Source organism: Anolis sagrei, chromosome 4, assembly GCF_037176765.1.
Source record: "Anolis sagrei isolate rAnoSag1 chromosome 4, rAnoSag1.mat, whole genome shotgun sequence".
Classification (NCBI taxonomy): domain Eukaryota; kingdom Metazoa; phylum Chordata; class Lepidosauria; order Squamata; family Dactyloidae; genus Anolis; species Anolis sagrei.
The window spans coordinates 65,491,566-65,518,711 of record NC_090024.1 but is presented as its reverse complement, the minus strand read 5'-3'; the positions used below and the strand labels follow the sequence as shown (position 1 = coordinate 65,518,711).

The window sequence follows — 27,146 nt, the reverse complement described above, 5'->3', positions numbered from 1 at the left end:
GTTGTATATTGGAGAAGGGGATTGAACAACTTTTCCATAACATGCTTCTGCAGAAATGGATAACATGCATGGGTTGCACTTCTGAGCACTGCAGCATAGTTGTTGGATAAGAAATTGGTGTTTCCTTCTCAATGTCTCCTGCCATCCAATATGCATAAAGATAAATACTTCCTTTTGGACCATTTGATCATAGGGTCAAAATTTTTGAGAATTAATGAACAATCTGTGTTGTTCAATGCAATTTGAGCACTTTAAGGAAAAGGGGGATTTGGGAACACACTTCATTACATTTAGGTGAGTGTGTGGTATAATTTTCTTTTGTTTATAGGGAAAGTTAACCACAGAGCAATAATAAGACTTGCAAAAACATTGTATTATAGTTGGCAACAGAGGTATGTCATCTTTTCTCTGAATCACGAGGACATTTTTTTCAGGTCTTCCTCTGTTCTTTCTGTTTCAGTAGTTACTGACAGATAATTTTCTATGAAGTTTTATGTAATAGCAAAGTACTAGGCAATTCAGTATACAATGGAACCTTGACTTAAGGGTGTCCCAACTTAAGAGCCTTTTGGGTTAAGAACCATTGCTTGGCCTGGGTTTCATTTGACAGACAAGCAGCATTTTGAGTTAGGAACTAGTGTCAGAGGAAGTGCTGGCGTGAGAGTATAGGGCTTTAGGGCTTCAAAAGAGCAGCCTCTGTGCCTCATGCCCTGTGCTCTTGTCCACTTGGTGAGATTGCTGTCTGCTTTGAGGAACTTTGGGTTAGTTGATTTTGTGTGGGTTTTTTCCTGGTATGTTTGGCTTTGTGAGGAGAGAGAGCAAGAGAGGGAGGGAGGTTGGAATGAGTACAGTATGAAGAAAATGATGCTTCTGCCTTTTCACTGTGTGCTTCCTTGCCACAACTTTGTGCTTCTACCAATGTACCACAACTGTGTGCTTCTACCATTTTAAAGTTGATCTTTCTTTTTTATTGTTCCATGTGAATGTTCAGGTTTTGCCTTGTTGTTGCACTGACCAACACACATTTTGTTGCCCCAAATGTTCTTTGCCACAACTTTGTGCTTCTACTATTTTAAAATTGATATTTCTTTTTTATTGTTCCAAGTTAATGTGCATTTTTTCATTATTTGTTATTTATAAAGTTTCTTTCTTATTTTAAAACACGTAACAAAAATAATTGGGGATTGGCAGAATGGATTAATAGCATTTCAGTGGGAAAATTTGCTTAGAGCTAAGAGTGATTTGAGTTAAGTGATCAGTCATGGAACGAATTAAACTTAACTCAAAGTTTCACTGTACAGCAATTTATATCTATTTTCCTTTTCTCTTACAGCATGCGCATTCCGCTACAATGGACTGTCATTTGTCTACCTCATTTACCTCCTGCTTATTCCACTCTTCTCTGAACCTACAAAAACAACAATGCAAGGTAAGCATCTTTTTAGCAGATTTATTACTACCGTGTGTAATGAAATCCTGAGAGAAACCTTATATATATATGTATATGTATATGTATTTGTGCATGCATGCATGCAACAGAAAAATACAATAATTTAAGGGCAAATGATAGCTTTAAGTGACTTGCACATTATGATCAACTTGATTGATTTAATCCTTCCTTTTTTCCTTTTGCATTCGCAGTATGATGATAGTTTTTGAGATATAGTTCTCTAACATACACTTCCTGTTGTGTGTATTCCATTACATTAAGTGAACTGAATAGGAATCTGAGGGTTTAAGGGCAATTTATGGAAGATAAAATTTTGAAAACATGGTTAGTGTTTATTTCTAAATGGCTAACTGTGCCCATTTGGGTTTGTGATAGGAAGTGGGAATTGTCAGACAGCCTAACATCTACTCAAAATAATCAATAACACTTAGTAATTCTGAGTCAAACCAATATGCATAGCTCTCTGTGAAAATATATTCAGAGCTGGGAGACATTGTGCATTGTCTGTGTCTGCACACAGTCTACCATAGAAGTGAATATGTATTTCTTAAAATAACTTATATGCTTATATGCATCATTTAAGTTCAGAAGGAGTCAGAAGAAAATTAACAATAAATCTGTCCCTGGTATTTCACTTTGGAAGCCCTAGCTTCTACCCACCTTTTTTTAAAAAAAAAACAACAACATGTTTTGACTAGGGTTTGGTGGGAGGGGAACTGAGTGGCGACGTTGGTATGCTTTGCAGACTCTCCAAAATAAATGAGTAGCCTTCAGTTTTGCCAGCAAAATACCGTGCTGAAAAGGACTGATATGAATTATGCATTACTTTGAAATCTTCAGCGTGTTTGAAATTCAGTCTAAATCTGTCACTTAGTCTTTTTTAAAAATGTAAAATATTAAATAATAGAAACCAGTAAATGTCTAGATGTCAAATTTCATGGGTCTTAAAATGCTAAAGATGACAGATGAGACACTAGACCAAACAGAAGTATGAGTGTGAGTTTCTGATTCATATCCTTTTGCCTTGTTGCCTTCATATGTTTTCCTTTTCTGGCCCTTTCTCTGCCAGAAAGGCTGATTGACATCCACATAGCAATTCTGTGTTAGCAGAAACTACCAGTGCTTGACAGGCATGCTTAATGTTTCAGTGTATTAGTGCTATTTTCTTTTAATGGCTTATAGTGGCTAGCTGTACCTCTAGGGGCCCTTCCACACAGCCCTATATCCCAGAATATCAAGGCAGAAAATCCCACAATATCTGCTTTGAACTGGATTATCTGAGTACACACTCGGATAATGTGGGATTTTCTGCCTTGATATTTTGGGATATTCTGTGTGGAACGGCCCTAGATCAGTGGTTCTCAATCTTTGGTCCTCCAGGTGCTTTGGACTTCCATCTCCCAGAAATCCCAGTCAGCTTACTGGCTCTTAGGAATTGTTGGAGCTGAAATCCAAAACACCTGGAAGATCAAAGGTTGGGAACCATTGGTCTAGATTAGTGATTCTCAACCAATGGGTCTCCAGGAGTTTTGGCCTATAACTCCCAGAAATTCCAGCCAGTTTACCAGGTGTTAGGATTTTTGAGAGTTGAAGGCCAAAATACAATAAAATCCACAAAGCAGCAGTAGATTTATTGTGCCACCTATTATGCACACAACATGCCTTGTAAGCTTTTGAAGCTTCACCACCTTCTTAATCAAGCAAAGATATTAAAAATCATACAAGAGAAGAAAAGTGATGACTCTAGAGATATAGACCTACATTTTATTACTTCTGTTGTCTGTTAAGATGTCCCAGAGGGACCCCAATGCAGACAGAGGCCATTCCTCTTTTTGGTCATGCAGGGACTAGGGACATGGGGCAGTAAAATACTAGGGTAAAATTCCAGCTTTGTTAGTAATAGGACCCAAGCTATCCCTCTCTGTATTTAGCTAACTTTCCTTTTCTCAGGCACAGAACACTTAATTTTTTAAGGAGTCTCTGTACTGTTACATCTGGAAAAAACATTTAGGTACTATATAAAGCCAATTGTAATCAAAATCAAAGAGGTTTGCCTTTGTTGGAGGTAGAAACCTCAAAGAAGTATGCCCAATCCATTGCCTCCATTCCAACTGCCAATGCCAATGGAAGAGCAACTAGCATCTGGTGGACCTGATTACCACTGCTAGTACCAGCTCATCTTCTTTATGTGTCTTGTTTGATTTTTTTTTAGATCATAATTTTTTGTTGTTTATTCGTTCAGTTGCTTTGACTTTTTGTAACCTCATGGACTAGCCCATGCCAGAGCTCCCTGTCGGCAGTCGCCACCCCCAGCTCCTTCAAGGTCAAGACAGTCATTGCAAGGATACCATCCATCCATCTTGCCCTTGGTTGACCTTTCTTCCTTTTTCCTTCCATTTTCTCCAGCATCATTATCTTCTCCAAGGTTTCCTGTCTTCTAATTATGTGGCCAAAGTACTTCATCTTTGCTTCTAATATCCTTCCTTCCAGTGAGCAGTTGGGCTTTATTTCCTGGAGTATGGACTGGTTTGATCTTCTTGTGGGCTAAGGCACTCTCAAAATTTTCTTCTAGCACCACAGTTCAAAAGTGTCTATCTTCCTTCACTCAGCCTTCCCAATGGTCCAGCTCTCACATCCATAGGTTACTATAGGGAATACCATTGCTTTAACTATGCGGACCTTCATTGTTGGTGTGATTCTCTACTCTGCACTATTTCATCGAGCTTGCTCATTTTTCTCCTCCCAAGAAGTAAATGTCTTCTGATTTCCTGGCTGCAGTCGTGTGTCTGTAGTAGTTTTTCTTGCTAGAAATACAAAGCCTGTCATTGCCTCCACGTTTTCTCCCTCTATTTGCCAGTAATCAATCAGTATGGTTGCCATAATCTTGTGTTTTTATGTTTAACTGTAACCCAGATTTTGTACTTTCACCTTGGTTATAAGGCTTCTCAGCTGCTTCTCGCTTTCAGCCACCAGAGTGGTGTCATCTGCATATCTAAGGATGTTAATGTTTCTTCCAGCAATTTTAATTCCAGCCTTGGATTCATCAAGCCCTGCACGTTGTATGATGTGTTCTGCATACAAGTTGAATAGGTTGGGCGAGAGTATACAACCTTGCCATACTCCTTTCCCCATCTTGAACCAGTCTGTTGTTCCATGGTCTGCTCTTACTGTTGCTACTTGGTCGTTATACAGATGCCTCGGGCGACAGTATGTAAGAGATAGTAATTAAGAGGATAGATAATAAGATGAGCTGTCAAATTAATGTTTTGAAGGTGTTCTAGGAATCTTTGTGGCTGTAGGTTGGGGTATATACATACGTACATACTGCCGCAGCATTTCCAAGCCTGGTTCCTCCAGATGTTTTTGGATAACACCTTCAGTCACTTCTACCCATTAGTCATCATAGCTGGAGTAGCATACAATAGTTGTCAAGAACGATTCTGGCATACACTTTGATTAGGAAGCCTGCATTCCATTATTCTTTCTCCGTGTGGGAAGAGCTTTGAAACCCTCCTGATGGTAAGCTATAGCTTATGTCACGTTGACTTGAATAAAACTTATGATTCTCTTCCTGTACATGTGTGTTCACACACATATTCTCTGCCTGTCTCCAAAAAAAACATGAAGCAATGATATTTATTATTGCTAGTTTGAAGTTGCCAAACCTCACCAGTCAATCATAGCCAAATGTTAATAGAGAAACCTTGCTATAATTTGCATTGGGCCTGAGGAGAGGCTTCTAGCCTTCAAATTCTTTTTGTTTTCTCATCCTTATTCTTTTCTATCTGATCATATTCAGCCTTTACATTCTTTTTTACCTTCCTGTTTATTAATGCATCTAGTCTTCGTATTTTGAGTCTGTTGGTTGGCTTAATAGAGAGCTATCACCACAATGTTCTTTTCGGATTTTGATATATCTGGATGCTTGGCCACCACAGCTACCCCGGATGTAAGTATTTTAGGCTTCTTATAGTTTATGTAATGTAATTCTTCCTTTTACTGTTTCTTTTTTCCTGAAGTGTGTTGCAGATCTTGGAAGGTGATGACACCCCTTCACCTAAATGCTAAAACTATGTTTTTCATTCATTCTCTTCCTTCCTGGCCCACTTTTTCTACTGCAAGCAGATGTTTCCTCTTATTTTCCATTCTACCTGGATTTCTCATCTGTATAGATATTTTTCTCCATATATTTTCCTGTCTAGCTACATTCTTGTAACACTTCTCTCATGTTCACACTACAAATTTCATGACTAAAAGAAGGTAAATGCCACGGGGTTCTTCATTTGACACAATTGATAATTTTCCAGTAGACATCTTTCTTTTAGTATCGGTTATTCCATGATGAGTACAGCCGCTAATTATTCATTTTAGCATTGCCAAAGAAAACGATCCCTTTTTAAAAAACACTATTCTATGTGACTTGTATCAAAGTTCTTTAGGATGAGCTTCTGTGAGTATGCTTTATTGAACTCACATTTACAGTGTTACAGTTATGACAAGCTTCATGTTCCAGTGGTCAAAGATGTATAGCCATTCTGTAGAACAAAGCGGTCTGCTTTTGATAAGGGGTTGAAGGGAAGACCCAGTGAAGGGCTGGGAGTCTTACACCAGGACTGAGGGAGACCAGCATTCAAATCCCTGCTTACCATGGAAACCCACTGGATTACTTTGGGCCAGACAATCTCGGAGCTTCTCTGGAAGGCAAAGGAAAAACTCTGTGAAGAAAACCCTGCAATTGCCATAAATCAGGGTTGACTTGAAAGCACACGATACACAAAGTGACATAGTGTATATACATGCACAGGGTGAGAGAACAAAAAGTACTTCTAAAAATGGGGGACCATGGTAGAACTGTTGCCAAGCCATGTTAAATTTTCTTATATGCTCATTGGGAAAATCTATTTCTTTTTCTTTAGCTGTTCTGACAAATACTTATGCAAAGATAAGATAAAATATAAATACAAATTGGGTAACTGTGGGACCTACTTTATGCTCTATTGCAGTGGTTCTCAACCTGTGGGTCTTCAGATGTTTTGGCCTTCAACTCCCAGAAATCCTAACAGCTGGCGGCAGCCAGATTGTTAACAGGAGCGGAGTTCAGGGAGCATACAACTCCTGTGCTGCACCAGTTCCAATGGCTGCCAGTCTGCTACTGGGCATAATTCAAAGTGCTGGCGTTAGCCTATAAAGCCCTAAATGGTTCTGGCCCAATTTACCTGTCCGAACGCATCTCCCCTTATGAACCATCTAGGACTTTAAGATCATGTGGGGAGGCTCTGCTCTCAATCCCGCCTTCATCACAAGTATGTTTGGCAGGAACGAGAGACAGGACCTTCTCTGTGGTGGCCCCTCGGCTATGGAACACCCTTTCTAAGGAGATTAGGCTCCCTCACTCTTAACATTTCGGAGACAAGTTAAGACATGGTTATATGAGCAAGCGTTTACAAATGCAGGGTAACTGACATAGGAAATGGAATCACTTGACAATGGAATTTGGACAACATTTTTAACTAGGAGATGCTGATGATAATGATGTTGGTGTTTATTGTGGTTTAATATTGTCTTACTGCTTAATCTGTATTTTGCTATTATGTGTACTGACTTGTAAACTGCCTTGAGTTGCCGATAGGCTGAAAAAGGCGGTATGCAAGTATAGTAAATAAATAAATAAACAGGCTAGGATTTCTGGGAGTTGTAGGCCAAAACACCTAGGGACCCACAGGTTGGGAACCACTGCTCTATTGGATATAATTGATTTAAGGAGAAATATGAGCAGGCCTTCCCAAACGCAGTGTAGCTATTAAACTCTGATCTCAGAATGGTTGGACAACGTGACTGGATAATGACTGGTAATGAAATGTGGAGGACTTATGGTTTTTATTGTGTTACTGATGTTAATTGTAATGAATTTTTTACCTGTGTTAAATGTTTTAATGTTTAAATTATTTTTGTACTGTTGTGGGCATTGAATTGTGCCGTTTTGTAAACCGCCATGAGTCGCCCTCAGGCTGAGAATGGTGGTATAGAAACATAGTAAATAAATAAATCTCCAAAAGCTATTATAAGATTTTACCCCAAATCTGACATCTGCATAACTCAAAAACATTTTATTCCAGGGTAGAAATGATCTAAATTATATTGTCATAATATTGCACTTGGGTGTGAGAGCTGAACCATAAGGAAGGATGAGCGAAGGAAGATAGATGCTTTTGAACTGTGGTGTTGGAGGACAACTCAGAGAGTGCCTTGGACTGCAAGAAGATCCAGCCAGTCCATACTTCAGGAAATAAAGCCCAAATGCTCATTAGAGGGAAGGATATTAGAGGCAAAGATGAAGTATTTTGGCCACATAATTAGAAGACAGGAAAGCTTAGAGAAGACAGTGATGTTGGGGGAAATGGAAGGAAAAAGGAAGAGGGGCAAGATGGATGGATGGCATCCTGAAGTGACTGTCTTGACTCTGAAGGAGCCGGGGGTGGTGACGGCTGACGGGGGCTCTGACGTGGGCTGGTCAATGAAGTCACGACGAGTCGGAAACGACTAAACGAATAAACAACAATATTGCACTTTGATAGAACCTTAAAACGATCATGTATTTTTTGCTAGATTCCAAGGCCCCAAAATGCATTAAGGTTCTAACTGTGGAAACAAGCACTGCTGTAACTAATTGCATTGACAGTTACTTGTTTTTGGCAAGGCGAAAGCCCACAACAAACTTGCAGAGAATTATCAGCAGGAGCAATTAGTTTTTTTTTAAGGTCAGAAGTTTTTCCAGGCAAGGTAAAGAAGTCAATAATACTATATAACATTTTTAAAAGGTTTAAAAGCCTAAAGCAAGAAAAGCTAAGATATTGACAAAGACCAATGGGGGAAAATTAAGATTTGAATAGCTCGTCTAAAGTCTTTTAAATAACTTCCTTTTCAATTACTTCCTTTTTCTTTTGTTCTTAATTATATCCAGAATCAACATGTTATCTGCTTGATAGCCATTGTTTGCACAATGGGTTTGCGACATGCACTTCTTCTTAGTGAATTCAGCGTCTCCCTCTTCTCCCAGTCAACTTGGAACCATCTTTTTAATTCCACTCATACTCTGTCATTCATTATGTGCCTTAGATTGTGTGGAGTGAGTCCCTCGTAAAATACTAAGCAATATTTATGCTTATCATACAGTATTCATATCGTAACTATATTTGTAATAGTAAGGTCTATTTATCCGAACACAGTATCTATTGATCTAATTTAATATAATGTATAATACAGTATACACACACACACACACACGTGCAAGACTGATTTCTGAATTTCAGTCATTTCCACTTTTTGACAAAACTATGGTCCCATTGAATAAGCAGAAATTGCCCTCATCTCTTGAGATGCACATCCATCCAGTCATGTCAGTAACATAGTTGCTGCATGTATGTTTGGATGGCATTTACTTTAATGGAAAAATGCATGTTAACTAGCTATGTTGTTGATTTGTATAAACTGTGTGTTGATTCAAGTGATGTTTGTTAGCAAAAATGCATATTTTATGTTATATTTATATTTACAAATAAATTATAAATGAAATACAGTGGAAGTCTATTCTACACATCAATTAAAAGGTTGTACATAGAACTAGATTGTGGGGGATGTACTGTATTTACTTGAGTCTAATGCACACCCCAGTGTTGAAAACTCTGAAACCAAAAAAGTATTTGTTGCACCTCAGCAGGAGTTCACCTTGCTCAGAGCACTCATCAGGAAACCAGTTGTGTTATTAAACAGTTTATTGATAAGACACATATAAGAAAGGGCCAGAAGCATCTTAAGAAAATAATAGAGTAAAAAAAAAAATCCAAGTGTGTATATAGAAAAACAAGTCCCATAGGCAAAAGGTAAATCCCAAAAACAAGAGTTAAAGCTTGAACATTAATCTGGAAAACAAGGAACAAAACAAGAGCTTGGTTCAATCGGTAAATCCTTAATGCAGGAAGCAAATCTGCAGAAATGCAGATATCTCACCAAACTACAAATCCCAGGATTGCATAGCATTGAGCCATGGCGATTAAATTAACGATGATGCCCTTCAAAGAGGAGATGCAGGTGTTCCTGGAGCAACTTTCCCTTTTGTTTGGTCTCAACACAAATATCACCGTACTACACAACTCTAATGCGCACCCTAATTTTGGTGAGGTAATTTAGCTGTAAAAGCTGAGCATTCGATTTGAGTAAATAGGATACATTAGCATGCTTTGAGGTTGAAGAGGAAGCAGAGATGTAAGCTTTTACACATTGTGCATATTTTTAGATATTAGAATATGAAATTGTAGCATTAAGAAAGCCCCATGCATCTGTTTTTGATTACAGTATTTTGGGGCCTCTTACATTGTATTTTATTTTAAACACTCTTGTTTTATTATGTCATCATAATAGTGGGGAGAGGCCTCCTCTTCATCATTAGGTATGTGTTTTAATTATGATGTTCAAAATAAAGGCAAAAGGGATTCGAGGAGATGTAAATTGTGCCAATTGTACCCCTAAGGGATTGCAGCTGTTTCCCATTACTTGGCAGCCGATCATGGCCCTGCTGAAGAACATGCTACAGAGCTTGGACAGTCCCTGTAAATCATTCTGCAGCAAACCAGGAGTCAGGCTTACAGGAGCTCTTTAAAAGGCTTTAATATGTTCGTAGCAAACAAACCGAACTGTGACAATCTCACCATTTGTTGTTGCATTGCTCTCTGTGCCGTAAATCTCTTCACAGAAGACTGTCTGCCTGGTACTAGTTGAAATTTGTCTGCTGTGGCAAATTTCCTTCCTCTTAAGTAAATAAATAGACTATATTTATTCGCAGCTTATTTCCCTTGCTTGCAGGCTCACCTCACCCGTACTTTGTCACAAACAATATTGATCTTGTTCTGCGTCTTAAGTGGGCAGTGGATAAAATGGTTTGTGGTCACATCTTTGAGCAAAACTGGTTTCGTTTGCTTTCTTGGGCTATTCAGACATTACACTTTAGTGAGAATTTACAGCTAGTTCTCTCTTTCTATTTAATCTTTGACTTTAACTACTATTCCTTATAGGAGGAGCAGGGGGCAGTACAATAAGAGATGTACCAAGACATACCATAGGTGCTTCACTTTTGCAGGGGTTAGGGTTGCACAATCCCATTGAAAGTGGAAAAACTATGAATTAGAAACTTTTTCTTCATATGAGAATACCTCTCTAGGTCCTCCTTCTACCAGCAGATGTGGACCATAGAATTATCTTTGTTTCTATGTGAAAATCTGATTGTACTGCATTATTTCAAAGTTGGCTCTCCCATGTCAACTTAGTTTAAGGCCTTGCCTCCTTACTTTGAGAGCTAGATTTATATATTTTAGAAAGATGTGTAACTCACATATTTGGACATTTTAATTAATGTATTGTCGAAGGCTTTCATGGCTGGAAACACTCAGTTCTTGTAGGTTTTTTCGGGCTATATGGCCATGTTCTAGAGGCATTTCTCCTGACGTTTCGCCTGCATCTATGGCAAGCATCCTCAGATTGCCACTTTCCCTGTGCAACCAGAAGTGGAAGGATAAACTCACAAAGCCTTTGAATTAAGACTGGGTTATACTTTTTGCATAATAATATTTCTGAATTAAAAGTAGTTTTCACCATTTCAGGAAATAGACTAGCAAACAGTGATACCTTGGACTTGCAAGTTTAATTTGTCCTGTGGCTGAGCTTTTAACTCAAATTGTCCTTATGTCAAATTTGATTTCCCCATTGAAATGAATTGCAACACTATTCAGCCATTCCATCCCCCCCAAAACCACAGCAATTTTTGTTATGTGTTTTTAAACAAGAAAAAATAACAAACAATATATAAATAATAACCACATTCTATCCTATTTGTCATCAATCCACTCCTTTGGGCTTCATGCAAATCTTCCATTTACCAAAATATAAGATCCTGTGCTTTTCTTTTCCATTTCTGGCTGAAAAACTTAACCATTGGTTCATCCCATCAAATATGAGGTCTGCCCAAGGGCCACTTGTAGTCTCTTGGTATCCAGTTCGCTAGTCTACATGTCCATTGATTGTCTTTTGTTTGTGCATAATAATATATAATAAAAGATAATCCAAATAAATATTTCCTTATTAACATTATTTTGACTAGAATGGCTCTTCTCTGCTTCAAATGCTCCAAAGTGAATTCTAGTATCTATCAGTTGATTTAGTACCACCTGTGTGTCACTTGAGTAAGTTTCAAGGGATATGCTTGAATCCTAACAGGCACTTGGTTCAATGCCTTGACTTCATGATTTAGTCTCAGAGAAAGGAGGGGAGGGGAAGAAAAGGGAAGGGAAGATATCTCAGGATTGAAGGAGGGGGCAGAATTGGAAAGTTATAAGCCAATAACATAAGTTTATTTTTCTTGCTATGAGTGGGAAACTTCGGTAAAATTCTTCTGCAATGATCAGTTAGAATGACAGGTATCTGTGTAACTTGCCTATTTTAATCAGGATAGAAGTTTAATGATGATAGACTCCTGGCTCCTCAGCTTTCTCACAACCTTCCAAAGCTCTGGGATTGTAGAAATAACAGCAAGAAAAAGAGTAAGGAGGTTTCCTGGCTTCTCCCTTAAAGTCCTATTGCTGAAGATGGCAGGTGGTATACTCTTGCACTATCTCTTGCTATCTCTTAACTAGCAAGAGATAGTTAACTGTTTTTGCTTAACTGTTTGATTTGCTTTGTTTATTGCTGTGTTATGTTTTCTATTGTATTGTGTTTTGTGGCTTTGGCCCGTGTAAGCCGCATCGAGTCCTTCGGGAGATGCTAGCGGGGTACAAATAAAGTTAATAATAATAATAATAATAATTAACTCAAATCTCAGCTTGCATGTCAAAGCAGAAAAAATACAGAGTGACACCTTTCTCATTGGAAAAGACTGATAAGGGCAATGTGGGCAGGAAGTGAGATCAGAAGAAAAGTGGGGGGGGGGGTGTCTGAAACCGCCATTCGCATCTTTTTTCTTGAGCTATAGAGATCTAAGTAATAAAACCAGTTCCAAAGTACTTTTGTGAGTGGTCTACATTGCTAGCTAGATCCTGCAGCTGTTTCACCATTGCCTCACCACCAGCTATTTTCAGTCAGACAATGAATTCTATGAACAGAAAGATGGAGTAGCTATGGGGAGCTCTCTCAGCCCAGTCATAGCTAACTTCTACATGGAACAATTTGAGAAACAAGCTCTTGAAACAGCAACAAAAAAGCCCACTATATGGTTCAGATATGTGGATGACACTTTCACCATTTGGAGCCATGGAGAAGAAGACCTCAACAGGTTCCTGGAACATCTTAACAGCACCCACACCCATAGTGAACATCCAGTTCACTATGGAAAAAGAAAAGGAAGGAAGACTGCCTTTTCTAGATGTCCTAGTCATCCGTAAACCAGATCAACAATTGGGTCACACCGTTTACAGAAAACCCACACACACAGATAGATATCTACATAAAAACTCCAACCATCATCCAAGTCAAAAAAGAAGCACCATTAAAGCCTTGACAGACTGTGCAAAAAGAATCTGCGAACCCCACCTCCTCCAAGATGAACTGAACCACCTCAACTGGGCTCTCCAGGCCAATGGATACTCCACCTCAGACATCAGAAGAGCTGCAAGACCAAGAACAAGCCACGGGAGTCAAGATGAAGATCCACCCAGAGGAAAAGTGTTCCTGCCATACATCAAGGGAACCACTGACCGCATAGGGAAGCTGATGAGGAAACACAACATACAAACAATCTACAAACCCACCAAGAAAATCCAGCAAATGCTACGTTCAGCAAAGGACAAGAGGGATCCTCTCACCTCTGCAGGAGTCTACTGTATACCATGCAGCTGTGGACAAGTCTACATAGGGACCACCAAACGCAGCACCCAAACAAGAATCCAGGAACATGAAAGGCACTGCAGACTACTCCAACCAGAGAAATCAGCCATAGCAGAGCACCTGATGAACCAACCTGGACACAGCATTTTATTTGAGAATACAAAAATGTTGGACCACTCTCACAACCACCATGTCAGGCTACACAGAGAAGCCATTGAAATCCACAAACATGTGGACAACTTCAACAGAAAGGAAGAAACCATGAAAATGAACAAAATCTGGCTACCAGTATTAAAAAATTCTAAAATTGCAACAGCAAAAACAGCAGAGAGAAAAACAGGCAGGGACATCTAATCACCCTTCAAGAAGAGTTTGCTCCAGGCACAGTCAGCCTATTGTATGCTAATCAAGGTGGTCAGTTGAAAGATTCACACCTAGCCCAACTTACAAAAGCCCTTTGTCTCACCCTGGTCATTCCACAGATATATAAACCCCTTTTTTCCCAGCTCCAGCAGACCTCACCTCTGAGGATGCTTGCCATAGATGCAGGCGAAACGTCAGGAGAAATGCCTCTAGAACATGGCCATATAGCCCGAAAAAACCCACAAGAACTGAATTTCAAATGTCTTAGGTAAAATTAGGTAAGGTTTTCCCCTGACATTAAGTCCAGTCATGTTCGACTCTGGGGGTTGGTGCTCATCTCCATTTCTAAGCCGAACAGCTGGCATTGTCCGTAGACACTTCCAAGGTCATGTGGCCAGCATGACTGCTTGGAGTGCATGCTCAAATGTCTTACACCCTGCAAATGAGACACTAAAGAAAAATTTCATAGGGAGGCAGAATTCTTCTTTGGGGAAAACTGTACTCCCCATCTCATTAGTTTATTTATTTACGACATTTCTATCCCAGAGGGGACTTAAGGCGACTTTACAACATAGGCAGCTATCCGATGCCGTTAAAAACAATGTAAAATTAAATGAACATTTAAATAGGATTATAAAATACATCAAAACATTTAAAAACATTTAAACTAAATCATCACTCATAGCTGTGCTCTTGTTCCTACATGTGGCATGTTGTCATGAGTACATTCAATGGTATCTCAAATACATTAGAAGATTGTTGTCATCCCATTCTGCATAGATGGAAAAGTAGGTGGATACACAAATGAAGAAGCGTTAGGTGGTTCCTCCTCACCTGTGCATCTGATTGTCCCAAAGAGATAGCAAGAGGAAGTGGTAAGGGAAAAACCTGTTAAGTAAGTACCGTTAGTGGAAGAAAAGTGAAGTACCGTATAATATTAATTCAATATTCCACTCCTCCCCATTGTTTTGCAGTTTGATGTGAATGTGACACTGCCACTGGCAGTGTGTATGTGTTTGTGAGTGTGAATATTGATAGCAGGTTTTATGGCCAGCTAATCTAGCTTTCTTTCCATGTGATTTTGTATTGAGGAATAGAACACAATGAAGGCCTGAAACACTTTGATGAAATGATTCTTTATCTGTATCTTCTTCTACACCTTTAAGTGGCTTCTGCTATTTTATAACAGAGCATTGGTGGGATCTGTTCATAGAGCACATGCCAAGAGTTCTGTAGTCTGGCTCATGTTATTTGTGCAGGAGAGACCTTCGAGAAGATGGATAAAAGGTGCTGATTTATGTCTACATTTTGAGCAGTGGTAAACAATCAGTCATCAGACCAGATGTCGTCCATAAAATATTTAGCATATTAACCTTCCAGTAGGCTTTTAAAGACTGTGCATACTCTGATAATTAAGCAAGCATATGACTTTGGGAAGTAATGTTTTCTTTTCTTTCTTTTTTTAAATAATTGCTTAAGACCCTATTTTATTGACAAATTATTTCCAATATTTTGAAATTGAACAATGAGAAAAACAATTATATATTTTAGATTTGTACTTACTGACTGTATAGAGTTTAAGACTGTTCTCAGCAGTGGCATCATTATCCTTCAGATGAAATGTAAACAAACCAGTCTTAACTATATTACAGTGTTTGCCAGATTGCATTAATCAATCAATAAATATACTATTTGTTTAAGAAATAAGTCTCTGATCTTTTTACTATATCATCATAAGCTATCCAAACATAATTAAAAACTGCAAAACAATGGGGAGGGGTGGAATATTGAATTAATATTATACGGTACTTCACTTTTCTTCCACTAACGGTACTCAAGATAGTTTACAACATACTGATATTTAAAAACCATACAGCTTAAATACCATAAAGGTATCGTGGGCTTCCTAATATTGAGAGTGCTCCTGGATCTGTCTCTCCAAATGTCAGCCCTGGTAGATGTGATAGTCAGGAGTGATAACTACCAGCTTTGTTTGATATGGCACCTGTGCCCCTTCCATTGGATTCTGCATTGCACTTTACATTGGGCTACCTCTGTACCAAGTTCAGAAACTTCAGTTAGTTCAAAACACAACAGCCAGATTAATTAGAAGAACATCCAGGAGTGAGCATATATAAGAACCTATACCACACTGATTTTACTGGTTGCCACTTAGGGGCTTTCCAGATATATCAAAGTTCCTCTCAGGACTTTGTCCCCATTCCATCCCCCAAACCTGGTCTTTCCCTCAGGGGATGACTCAGGAGGGCATCCAGCCCCCATTCCCTCCTCCAAAACTTATCCAAAGGGCCTCTGGAGAGCTCGTAGTTGCATTAGAATGATGCTTCAGGAGGCGGGGGGAGAGAAGAGCACTATCCCACTTCTCCAGACTTTTGGGAATCTAAAGAAGTGGGATGGCTGTGTGGACTGACCCCTGGGGCTGTGGAAGCAGTCCTGGGAGTTAGTTTCTACAGGCCTTCACCTGTAAAGATCCAGAGCTTAGCTTAATGTCTAGATCTTTACAGGTGTTTTTAAAACATTAAATAGAGTAAATTCAGTTCATTCCAGTTTGAATTGGATTAGCCTGAAACATCATCTAAACGCCTCAGGCTAATCAATTTTTTATCCCGGGTTTTAGAGCTGTGTAGAAGGACCCTTAGTTTCCGGCTCTGCCCCTGAGGGGATTCTTAATGGGCAGGGCGACAGAGGCTTCAAATACAAAGAGGCTTTCAAGACTGACCTCCCAGAAACTGTACATAAAATATCAATTTATCTAACTAGAAAGGGCTTAACTAGGGTAAACAGCGAGGATCTTCATGGGACATGACTGTTGTTGTTGTTGTTATTTCAGGGCTGATATTGAGTGTACTCTCAGAGAGATGCTGAATTCTCCCATTAATTCCCCTGGATTCCTCCAGATCCTGTTGTTTTGGTAGTGCAAATCTAATGTTGGAGTCTTGCACTGCCAGATTAAAATAGCAAGCTGAGGATTACATATTTAATAATGTATTGAAATGACCTGAAACAGCAAACATCCCTTTCTAAAAAATAAAGTCTTCACCAGCTTACAGAAAGTTATTAAAGGGAAAGTGCGTTTGACTTTCTCTTAAAGGGAATTCCAGAGCTAAGAAACAACTACTTTAGTACATAAGAGATGCAATTTGAAATGACTTTTAATAGTGATTGTAATGTTTTATATGTTTTAATGTGCATTTAATTTTAATTTTAATTTAATATATTTTAACTGTTTGTTTGTTGTTCAAAGCCATTAAATAATTGCCATATGTAAAGCCCCTTTGGGGTAGAAAAAGGTGGGATACAAATAGAGTTAATAAATAATAAATAAGTTTTAAATATAAAAATTCTAATTGTCTCTCTATTTTAGTGCACAGGTAAATTATATTTTTACAATATTGTTTCTCTTGCTGGTTGCAGAAGTGAGCAAACTAAAAATTTCAGCAGTAGTTTTGGTTGGGTTTTTCATATTTCTGTTGTTCAGTTAACTTATAGTAATTCTTAGGAAAAAAATAACTAGCTGAGATGAAAGCTTTCCCCATCTGTCATCGTCTTTATATTCGCAGAAAAGATACCTACATGCCTCAGCCAAAAATTGGTAGAAATGGCCATTAAAGTGAATGTGAATTTTCTGCACCTTCTGTGTTTCTACTCAGCTGTTCCTCTCATCTTGGCACTAGTTAGCCAGAGCATGTGTAATTGAAAAGTGTATGATGATAACAGACATGACCCAAGCTGAATGATGGAGCAGATGCTCTTGAAGCCAAAAATGCCAGGTTCAGTCCTTGATACCCTTTAATGTTTTTATGGACAATATTTGAGGAGACTTGGAAAGACTCCTGTCTGAGACTTTGGAGAACTATGAACTCTTTACTAGAAGAACCTATGATTTCCCTAAGCTATTTTTGTGAGCAAGTGTGTTGAAAAAGTTCTAACGTTCTCTGTATGAGCTTGGGTTAGTCATTTTCCCCAACTGCGCACACTTTAATGAAATAAGGGGGCAAGAGAGCTTCATTTAGGATGAGAAACTGTGGAAGGCTAAAGGTGGCATCACTCCCCCTCTCCCCCCATGAGATTTTTCACCACAATTCCTACTAAAATATGGTATTCTTTTTTTGACTCCAAATGCTCTGTAGGGAATGTTGGGGGTATTTTTGCCATGTTTTAATGCCCCAAGGCTGCAGTTGGCCAAGGAGAGATTGTTTTAAAACAATCATCATCATCAGAATTTGTACTCCTCCACCATCTCCCCAAGGGACTTGGGGCGACTCACAGAAGCACTCCAAGTGCCACATGTAGACAACAATACATACATATAAATACAATGACATAAGTATAATCAACAGTACATAAAAATCTCATTAATAAAATTATAAAAATCTGAAAATTATAAAATTTCTAAAATGCAGTGGAACCTGCTGGCCGGCTATCTGTCATAACAATCAAAGTGCGGGCCAGTACTATCAGTGATTCATCACATTGGCCATGGATAACTCAGGATCAAAGGCCTCTCTAAAGAGCCATGTTTTTAGACTTAGCCAAATGTCCTGAAGACAGGGGGCAAATCTAATTTCTTTAAGGAGGGTATTCCAGAGCCAGGGAGCAACCACCAAGAAGGCCTTCTCTTTCATCCCCACCAACCATGCTTGAGACAGTGGTGGGACTGAAAGAAAGGCCTCCCCAGCAGATCTTAATGCTCACACCAGGTTGTGGAATGAGGCGCAATCTCAAAGATAGGTTGGACTCAAAGCATATATGGCTTTACAGATAATCACCTGCATTTTGAATTGAGCTCGGAAACTTATCGGGAGCCAGTGGAGCTGCTTTAAAAAGGGGTTGGTATGCACCCTAAGGCTCACCCCAATTAATAATCTGGCTGCTCTTTACACTAGCTGCAGTTTCCGAGTCATCTTCAAAGGCACCTCCACATAAAGCTCATTACAATAGCCCATTCTGGATGTTACTAGGGCGTGGACCACCATGGCCAAGTCAGGCTTCTTGGAGTATGGTAAGATATCAACACTTTGAAAGTCAAGTCAATGCTTGTTGCTGTTTCAACAGAAGGCCTTTTTTGGACTAAATTGGCTCAGGGGATAAAAATGTGGTAACAAAGCACCCAGGGGTAATTGGGGCAAAATGATTTGTGGTCCACAAACCACACTTTGCCTACTCCTGCTCTAGACTTTGTTTCCACAATGATTTGCTGATGTCTGTAGGAAGCCTTATAAACAGGGACTAAGAGAAACAACATCCCACTCATTTTCATCAACAACTTTTTCCCAGAACCATATTATCTCTAATATTTGAAGTATTATATAGTTCTTGTGCTTAAGTGACATTAGCTGATAATCTGATAGAGAAGCATAGAGCCAGTATATATAACCACAGTGTAACTGGTGGCTACACCTGTGTAGCTACTTTGTTGAAGGAGACAGCCAGTATCTCCTTTAGCCAATTCCCCATTCTGCTATGTGAAAAGAGACAGCAGTGGCAGCAGCAAAATGGCAGGGTTTAAGATGAATCTTGCCTTTTAAAAGGTTTCCTCTCTTTGTTCATTCATAAAATTCTGTGGCAGAGTTACTGAGGTCATCCTTTTGCCCTATGCAACACAGGGCTCTAACAAATTTTGAGGCTGCTCTTTAATTGATCTTTTTGGGTGCACTGTGATTAAATTCAGGGGAAATTGCTAAGCTGTGACTCACATCATAAAATCCAATTAGTGGTTGGTTGACAGTTTGTCTCCCAACTCAAGCGTCCAAGTTTCTTTTAATACCACATCAGTATATAAGTTATTGCTGGCAAAAGATTTGAGTTTATTTTGCAAAAGAATGTTGCGCATAGTCAGAGGTTTACTTTGGACATGGTTAAAGCTAAGGCATTTTGTTTTAGCAAAGCATGCTTTAGTTTTGTCACTTTTGGCTTCATTTTATGGGTTCGAGGCATATTTAAGTGTTGGGGTGAGAAGATTTTTTTAAAAAAGTCCTCTTAAAATGAACTGTTATACAATCCCCTTTTCTATTACTCATAAAAGTGACTTTTTTGTTTTTATGTTTTGCTCAGTCCCTCCTGGTTATCAGAAGCCAATATGATTTCCACAGCTTATTTGTGTGCATATGGTCCTTCAACTCTTATGGTGACAAAGTGAAGCCTTTAACGATACATTGAAGGCATTTTCATATCCAGCATCTTTGCCATGGTACTACCTATCCAGGGTGAGAGGATTGCATGCTTTAGTGAGGCAAGACTATACATTGATGTTGGTAGGATCAACATCAGACAGGCTTTTTGTCAGGAGCCAGGCTCAAGGTGCTAATGAGCTACCAGACAACAGCAATACTGAAAAGAGTCAGACTGGCAGAGGATCTCTCAGAAATAATGGCACTTTAACTATTTAATTTACACATTGAACATATAATAAAGGAAGTGTAATTACAATCAGAGGAAGGAGGTATAAAATTTTGGGTGGAGGGGATCAACTATTTAACATACATGATAGTAAATAATAGCAAAGATTTGAAAAAGCTTTTGAGAAAAATCTAGGGGCAAAGTGCAAAACTAGGGTTACAATTAAATATTGAAAACAAAAATATTGACCAGAAATTATTTATATAATTTAAAAATAAACAATAAATGCATTAAAATGGTTAATACCTTTGCTTGTTCATAAATCAAAATGGAGTTTGGAATTTAGAAATTGAAAAAATACTAAGTCTTGGAAGGGCAGCTATGCAAAAACTAGACACCATACTCAAGTGTAAAGCTGTATCATTCAATGCCAATCGCACTATTATCCACACAATAGTATTTATGACTTCTCTTTAAGGCTGTGAAAGATAGACAGCGAAGAAACTGACAGGGGAAAAATCATCTTATTTGAAATGTGGTGCTGCAGAAGAGTTCTTTGGACACTTTGGACAGCCAAAACTACAAACAAATTGATCTTAGAGCAAACCTGAACCTCCTCTAGCAGTCAAAATGAGTTAACTGTGACTGTTGTCGTTTGGACATATGAGAAGACTGGCTTCATTAGAGGTGGGAGGCAAGAGGAAAAAAGAAGGGCTGTATTACAAGTAGATGGACTCAAAATCAAAGAAGCCATGACCCTGAGCATGAAGGACTTAAGCAGGGCTGTTGGTAATAAGGTGACTTGCGTGGTTTCTTATTCACAGAGTCACAATAAGATGAAATCACCTTGATAATTAACAGCAATGTTTTTAAATCACTTTAACAACAAACTTCCATGTTGCCTAGGCAAGATCTTTTATGTAAAATATTGGCCATACTGGGCCATGTAACAAATTCATATGGTTTGGGGATTTGTAGGCTGTTTGGGTGTTTTGGTACTAAAGAGCTCGAGTGCCACAGTTCAGGAATGTGCTCGTTAGCAGAAGATTCCAATCATTTCACCAAACGAAAGTCCCAACATCTTGTAGAACTGAGTCAGGTAAAGAAATAAGAAACGACTATACCTGTTTAGTAGAGATATACTAGGATTTTTCTTTTCTTCTCCCCCTTCAGGCCAGGCTTTACTGTTTAGTACTCAGAAAGGTAGGTTTAAGTGAACGTAACAGAGCATTGCTAGATTTTGATCCATGACTGTCACCTTTCTCTGCCCTCAACAGTGTATACTTTTAAGCCCAGAATACTTAGTGATATTTCAGGAACTTTTCTCATACCCCTGGTGTTTTGAACTGCAAAGCAAACTCTCACTAGACATCCAAGGAAAAGTCCCCCTTAATTATCTTTGCCTTGGAATAGATAATATTTACATTTCACTCCTTCCTTTTCCCTTAATCTTTCTTTTCCCCTAAGAAAACATCAGCAAGCCTCTGTGGGTCAATGTATTAGCATTCAGGACCCTCTCACAGACTCAGATAGAGTCTTCACTAAATCCCTCACATACCACTCCATTGATCTTAGAACTTTTCTCAGCTTTTCTATTCACTATACAAATAATTTCTAGGCTTACATGAATGCTGCCTACAGATGTGCACCTTCTTGTTCAGTTCTCATTGTTTGTTTTTACTATAGCTAGCTTGGCCATTTTTCTTTTTAATATGAATACTTTTTGTTTTTTTACTTTGTAGTCTATTTTGCCCATTTTACTTAAAAGAAAGAGCTTTTGTGTCATTTTCAATATATCAATTAATAATGTATTTTCTTGCAATACATCTTGCTTTTCCCTCTTGTTCCTCCTCAATTCTAAGAAATTGATTCTGACTGATTCTGCAAAGTCAAGGAATTTATTTATTATTTATTTATTTCAAGCATTTGTACCTTATTCTTCTCACCTCAAGGAGGGACTCAGAGCGGCTTTACAATAGGCAACCATTAGATGCCGAACATTAAATCAAACAATCATAATTAAACAAAAGTTAAAAACAATTATAAACATTCAAAAATTTACATTTTAAAAATGTAAAATTCTGCAGTTTAAAATCCTGATTCAGAATCAGTCCATTGCTGGTCGCATAGGTCAACTGAATTGCCCTCCAGTATCTCCTTTTTTTTCTTTTGGTCTCTGTGTTCTAGCTGTCCCAACTGTTAGAGTCTTGAAAGAAAGTATATGAAGTAACCCACTGTCTGGAGTGGTTTGGTGGTTTGAATGTTTTAATATAATTTACTGTGTTCCTTTCTATAGACTTTTGGCCAGGCTCCCTAAACCCTCCTACCAATTCCAAACAAATGGATAGAAGGGAAAATATTGGGAGCAGGCTCTCCATTCCATTCTCTATAGTGTCTCATACAGATGGCTCTTTCCAGAAATAAAGTGACCTATATCATGATTGCTAGAAGGACAGAGAGGTCTGTTTCAAACTACTGGGTCACATATGTCCTTCTGTGGAATTGTGTTACATTATAAATCTTCAGACTATATTTTTCCTTCTTTTGAAGCAGGATTCAAATTCTTCTGTAGGTACTCTGATCCTGATAACCATGTGGTCACTTTCAGAGCTTCCAGAGTCTCTTCTCAGTTCCCAAAGTGCAATAGTTTTTAAAAAGGATGTCATAGTGTTGACTAGAAATCCTTGTGCTCTATACGTGCAGCCAGGGTTTGGTCAGGTGGCTTTTACTCCCTAGGAGTGTTAAAAGGTTTTGTTGTACTGTTTGTATATATACATTTGTATATATTTGCAAATGATAACAAATTATATGGGTAACTATTTATTTATTTATTTATTTGCTTCACTTTTATACCGCATATTTCAGCCCTTAACAGGCGACTCAATGCGGTTTACAGTGCAATTAAAACACAGCAATACAACAACCGGGACGACAACGTCGCTCCACAACAATTAACATCAGACAGACAAATCAACAAACAACATATATAGCGCCTCCGTTAAAGTCAGATCCATTCTCATAGTCATTGTGCCGTTCCTATATTCAGTTACCGTCTTCCTTAGTTAGTTGCATTGCCTAGCCAAACGCTTGTTCGTAAAGCCAGGTCTTGACCATTCTCCGAAATGCCAGCAACGAAGGTGCCTGTCTGATGTCTGCTGGTAAGGCATTCCATAGCCGAGGGGCCACCACTGAGAAGGCCCTGTCTCTCGTCCCCGCCAAGCGCACCTGTGACGCAGGCGGGATCGAGAGCAGGGCCTCCCCAGACGATCTTAATATTCTAGTTGGTTCGTAGGCGGAAATGCGTTCGGAGAGGTAAGCGGGGCCAGAACCGTTTAGGGCTTTATAGGCTAAGGCCAGCACCTTGAATTGAGCCCAGTAGCGGATTGGCAGCCAGTGGAGTTGGCTCAGCAGAGGAGTGGTGTGCTCCCTGAGTGCCGCTCCTGTTAGCAACCTGGCTGCCGAGCGCTGGACCATCTGAAGCTTCCGGGCCGTCTTCAAGGGCAACCCCACGTAGAGCGCGTTGCAGTAATCAATCCGGGATGTGACCAGAGCGTGGACCACCGTGGCCAAGTCCGACTTCCCAAGGTACGGGCGCAGCTGGCGCACAAGTTTGAGTTGTGCAAATGCTCCCCTGGACACCGCCGAGACCTGGGGTTCCAAGCTTAGCGAGGAGTCCAGGATCACACCCAAGCTGCGAACCTGCGTCTTCAGGGGGAGTGTAACACCAGATGACAGTTGGGCCAAAATTAACAAAACGAATTTCAACTGGGAGAAATGTATGGCTGCTGTGGTCTTTTTCAACTAAATAAACCAATGAGTTTCTCAATAAAGTATCCTATGTGGCCCTCTGAGCTGAAAAGAGAACCTTCATTGGTTGTGAATGTTGCCCTCCATCATATATAAATACGGAGAGATGTTATTTCTTCCCCTTCTTACTAGGCCCATTATTATTTTTCACATGAAATTAGAATTGGTGCCCTTTCAATAATACTTTTCCCTTTCCCTTTTTAAAATGAAAACAATCAGACAACACTTGATACCTTGGAAAACATACAAAATCTATTTTTGTCTCTTCTACTCCTATATTTTTTTTACCTTTTTCTTTCATGGGAAAGTAGAACTCTGCAGCCCCATGCACTCTGTTTTTGCAGGATTTTTTGCTTTTCTAATAAGATGTTGGTGACTTGACTTTAAAGTCTTTGGGTTGCAAACATGTGCAATTTATATGGCAATAAATACCTCTGAACCTAAAAAAAATGTATTCAAGTGTAGATGTATATAGGATTTTAACATTCATATTTTTGCCCTGGCTGAGCAAATATGCACTCTCTCTTTTAAAAAATCAACAGCAGTGAAGTTGTAACTTGGAGAAAAATAATTTACTAGATCAGTAGTCAGAGTTCATTGAGGGTTTCAATCCGTTGACTTTCTTTTTACCCATGTTTTTGCTGGTCAAAAACCAAGGTCTACATGTTTGTGTTGGGTTTATAAGATGCTTCAGTTTGAAAAGAACTGATTTCTTCATCTGATGCAGTACTCATTTTTAATGTTCACATCCCTCAGAAAAAATAAATTGAAACAATTGCCTTCTGTTCTAAAGGTAAACCAATGGGAGCTCTGAAAAATACCCAGACTCCCTGGGTGACTTCTAACTAACAGCATTCCTTACAAAAATTCCTTTGAAAACAGACTATATTGGTGATAGTAAATAAATGACATAATAATAAAATGTGGTTTGCTGTTTAATTTGTTGGTTGGAAATGTGCATGATTAAGCAGATTAAATGGTTGCTTGTGGAGCACACACGTGTTGGACCTGGGTCAATTGGTTTCCCCCCTGGCTACTAAGAAGCAGATCATAAGTCTCTGACTGTATTCTGGCCCTCTTTCTACATTACCACCAATACAAAGTGTGGCCAAGATTTGGATAGATTTCTTTTTATACTAACTATGTTCTGAACCATGTAGGGAAAAAAGAATCAGTATTTCAATAAGTCTGCTCCCCAACAGAGTAATAATATCGTAGCACTTTCTTGCTCAAATATGTCTGTTCACCATACTGTTTGTTGTGCTTTTAATGAGACCCACACTATCGTTCATATCATGCAAGACAATAATAGAAATGTAAAATTTGAAAAGGTAGTTGAAGAGGAGGAGATGACTATTGGAATCTTAAAAAGGCGTTGGTCCTTGAAATTAGGGTTGGTCTTCAGGATGTTTTAAGGTGTTTTTTCAAATTAAAAAACTAATTTTAAAATTTATTTTTAAATTAAACAAAATAGAGAAAATACTACTATTGGACATGATAAGAACAATAATATGTATCCCCAAATCTGCATCTTACATACTTCCGTAGCATAATTTATCAAACAACAACAGATGTAGTCTTTCGTCAGTGGTGAAGACAGTACAAGCAATATACCCCATTTCACTTATTCACTGAGCGGTTCCTATACAAGCTACATGTTCTTCTCAGTTCCTCTCTCATTCATCCCATTGAAAACAGTAGGATTTACTATTATCTATTGTTTCATGTATCCACACAAAGTCCCAGAATGTTATCTGCAAAAATGGGAATCATACTGTAATTAGTTTTGTCCAAGGCTTTCAAAGGGACCATAGTAACCTTGTATTTATATATGTAGTGTATTTTTCCCTTGTGCATTTATCTTTTTATTCAGGTGCCACATTAGATCAACGTGAGCACTACTATGACTGAATTTCCTTCTACAAATGTGATCCCAATGTAGATTAAATGACCCCATGAGACATAATTGACTTGGATTTACTCTATTCCACACTCTTGAGCTCTTTCAATAAATTTCCTATCATCTTACTCTGGAATCATTTCTTTCAGTTCTAAATATCCTTATGAATAAATTACTTTGGTTTTTATACTAGTTGCTATGCATTGACAGTAGTCATTGAAAAAAGTGTTTGCCTTTGTCCATTCCTCAGTGTGTAATTGAAAATGGACAGTTATTTCACTGAACTTTGTTTATTTTGAATTTGGATTGATACATGCAAAGCTAATATAAACACCAAAGTTATGATTATGACTCAGTTTCTAACAGACTTTGGTAACTGAAACTTTGCTGCTCAAAATACTGTCCAGTGTATTCTGGACATCAAAACTGTACTGTGTACCTGCCAAGTACATCTGGAATAAGTAAAGCGTCCTAATGCTTGTATCAAGGTGGCCTTATGATCTGTGGGCCTGAGGCAGGAGAAGTAGTACATTTTTCAGGAATCCCTGATGATCAGTGCTAGTATCGCTGGCATTTAGGAATGGGATTGTCAGAAATAAATAGAACAGATGTATCACAAAATCCTAAGAGTCTGGTCTATCCAGAGTCTGTTGTTTATTCGTTCAGTCGTTTCCGACTCTTCGTGACCTCTTGGACAGCCCACGCCAGAGCTTCCTGTCAGCCGCTACCATCTCCAGCTCTTTCAAGGTCAAGCCTGTCATTTCAAGGATAACATCTATCCATCTTGCCTTCATCGGCCCTTCTTCCTTTTTCCTTTCATTTTCCCCAGCATCATGATCTTCTCCAAGCTTTCCTGCCTTCTCATTATGTGACCAAAGTACTTCATCTTTACCTCTAATATCCTCCCCCCCAGTGAATAGTTGGGCATTATTTTCTGGAGTATGGACTGGTTTGATCTTCTTGCGGTCCAAGGCACTCTCAAAATTTTCCTCCAGCACCACAGTTCAAAAGCGTCTACCTTCCTTTGCTCAGCCTTCCTTATGGTCCAGCTCTCCCATCCATAGGTTACTACAAGGAATACCATTGCTTTAACTATGTGGACCTTCATTGCTAGAGCCTAGACAGATATAATTATGGGACAAAATGGGAGTCACTAAGAAGACATGGGGGAAAGAGGTTCCATACCCATAAGCTGGTATAAAATGTGGGTCCTATCCCTCCATAGCATTGAGCCATGGCAGCTAAAAGTATTGGCAAAAGTGTAGTATATGTGTATCCTTTGATTTAGTTTAATATTAAATCTGTGGTTGGTTAATATCCACATAAAATAAACTGATAGAAAATACTCTCCCTAAAAAGAGCAACACTACAGTGCAGTCCCCTACTTGTTTTCTCAGA

General features: G+C 38.8%; 1 protein-coding gene across 2 annotated transcripts in view; it reads left to right on the top strand.

Annotated features, from left to right (window-relative positions):
- The window catches only part of PIEZO2 (piezo type mechanosensitive ion channel component 2), a 280,544-nt gene that overhangs the window by 57,915 nt on the left and 195,483 nt on the right, over positions 1 to 27,146 (top strand). For both annotated transcript variants that reach the window (XM_067467467.1, XM_067467468.1), the window contains exon 2: positions 1,334 to 1,429. In XM_067467467.1, the coding sequence (XP_067323568.1) occupies positions 1,334 to 1,429 (96 nt within the window). The remainder of the gene's footprint in view (positions 1 to 1,333; positions 1,430 to 27,146) is intronic.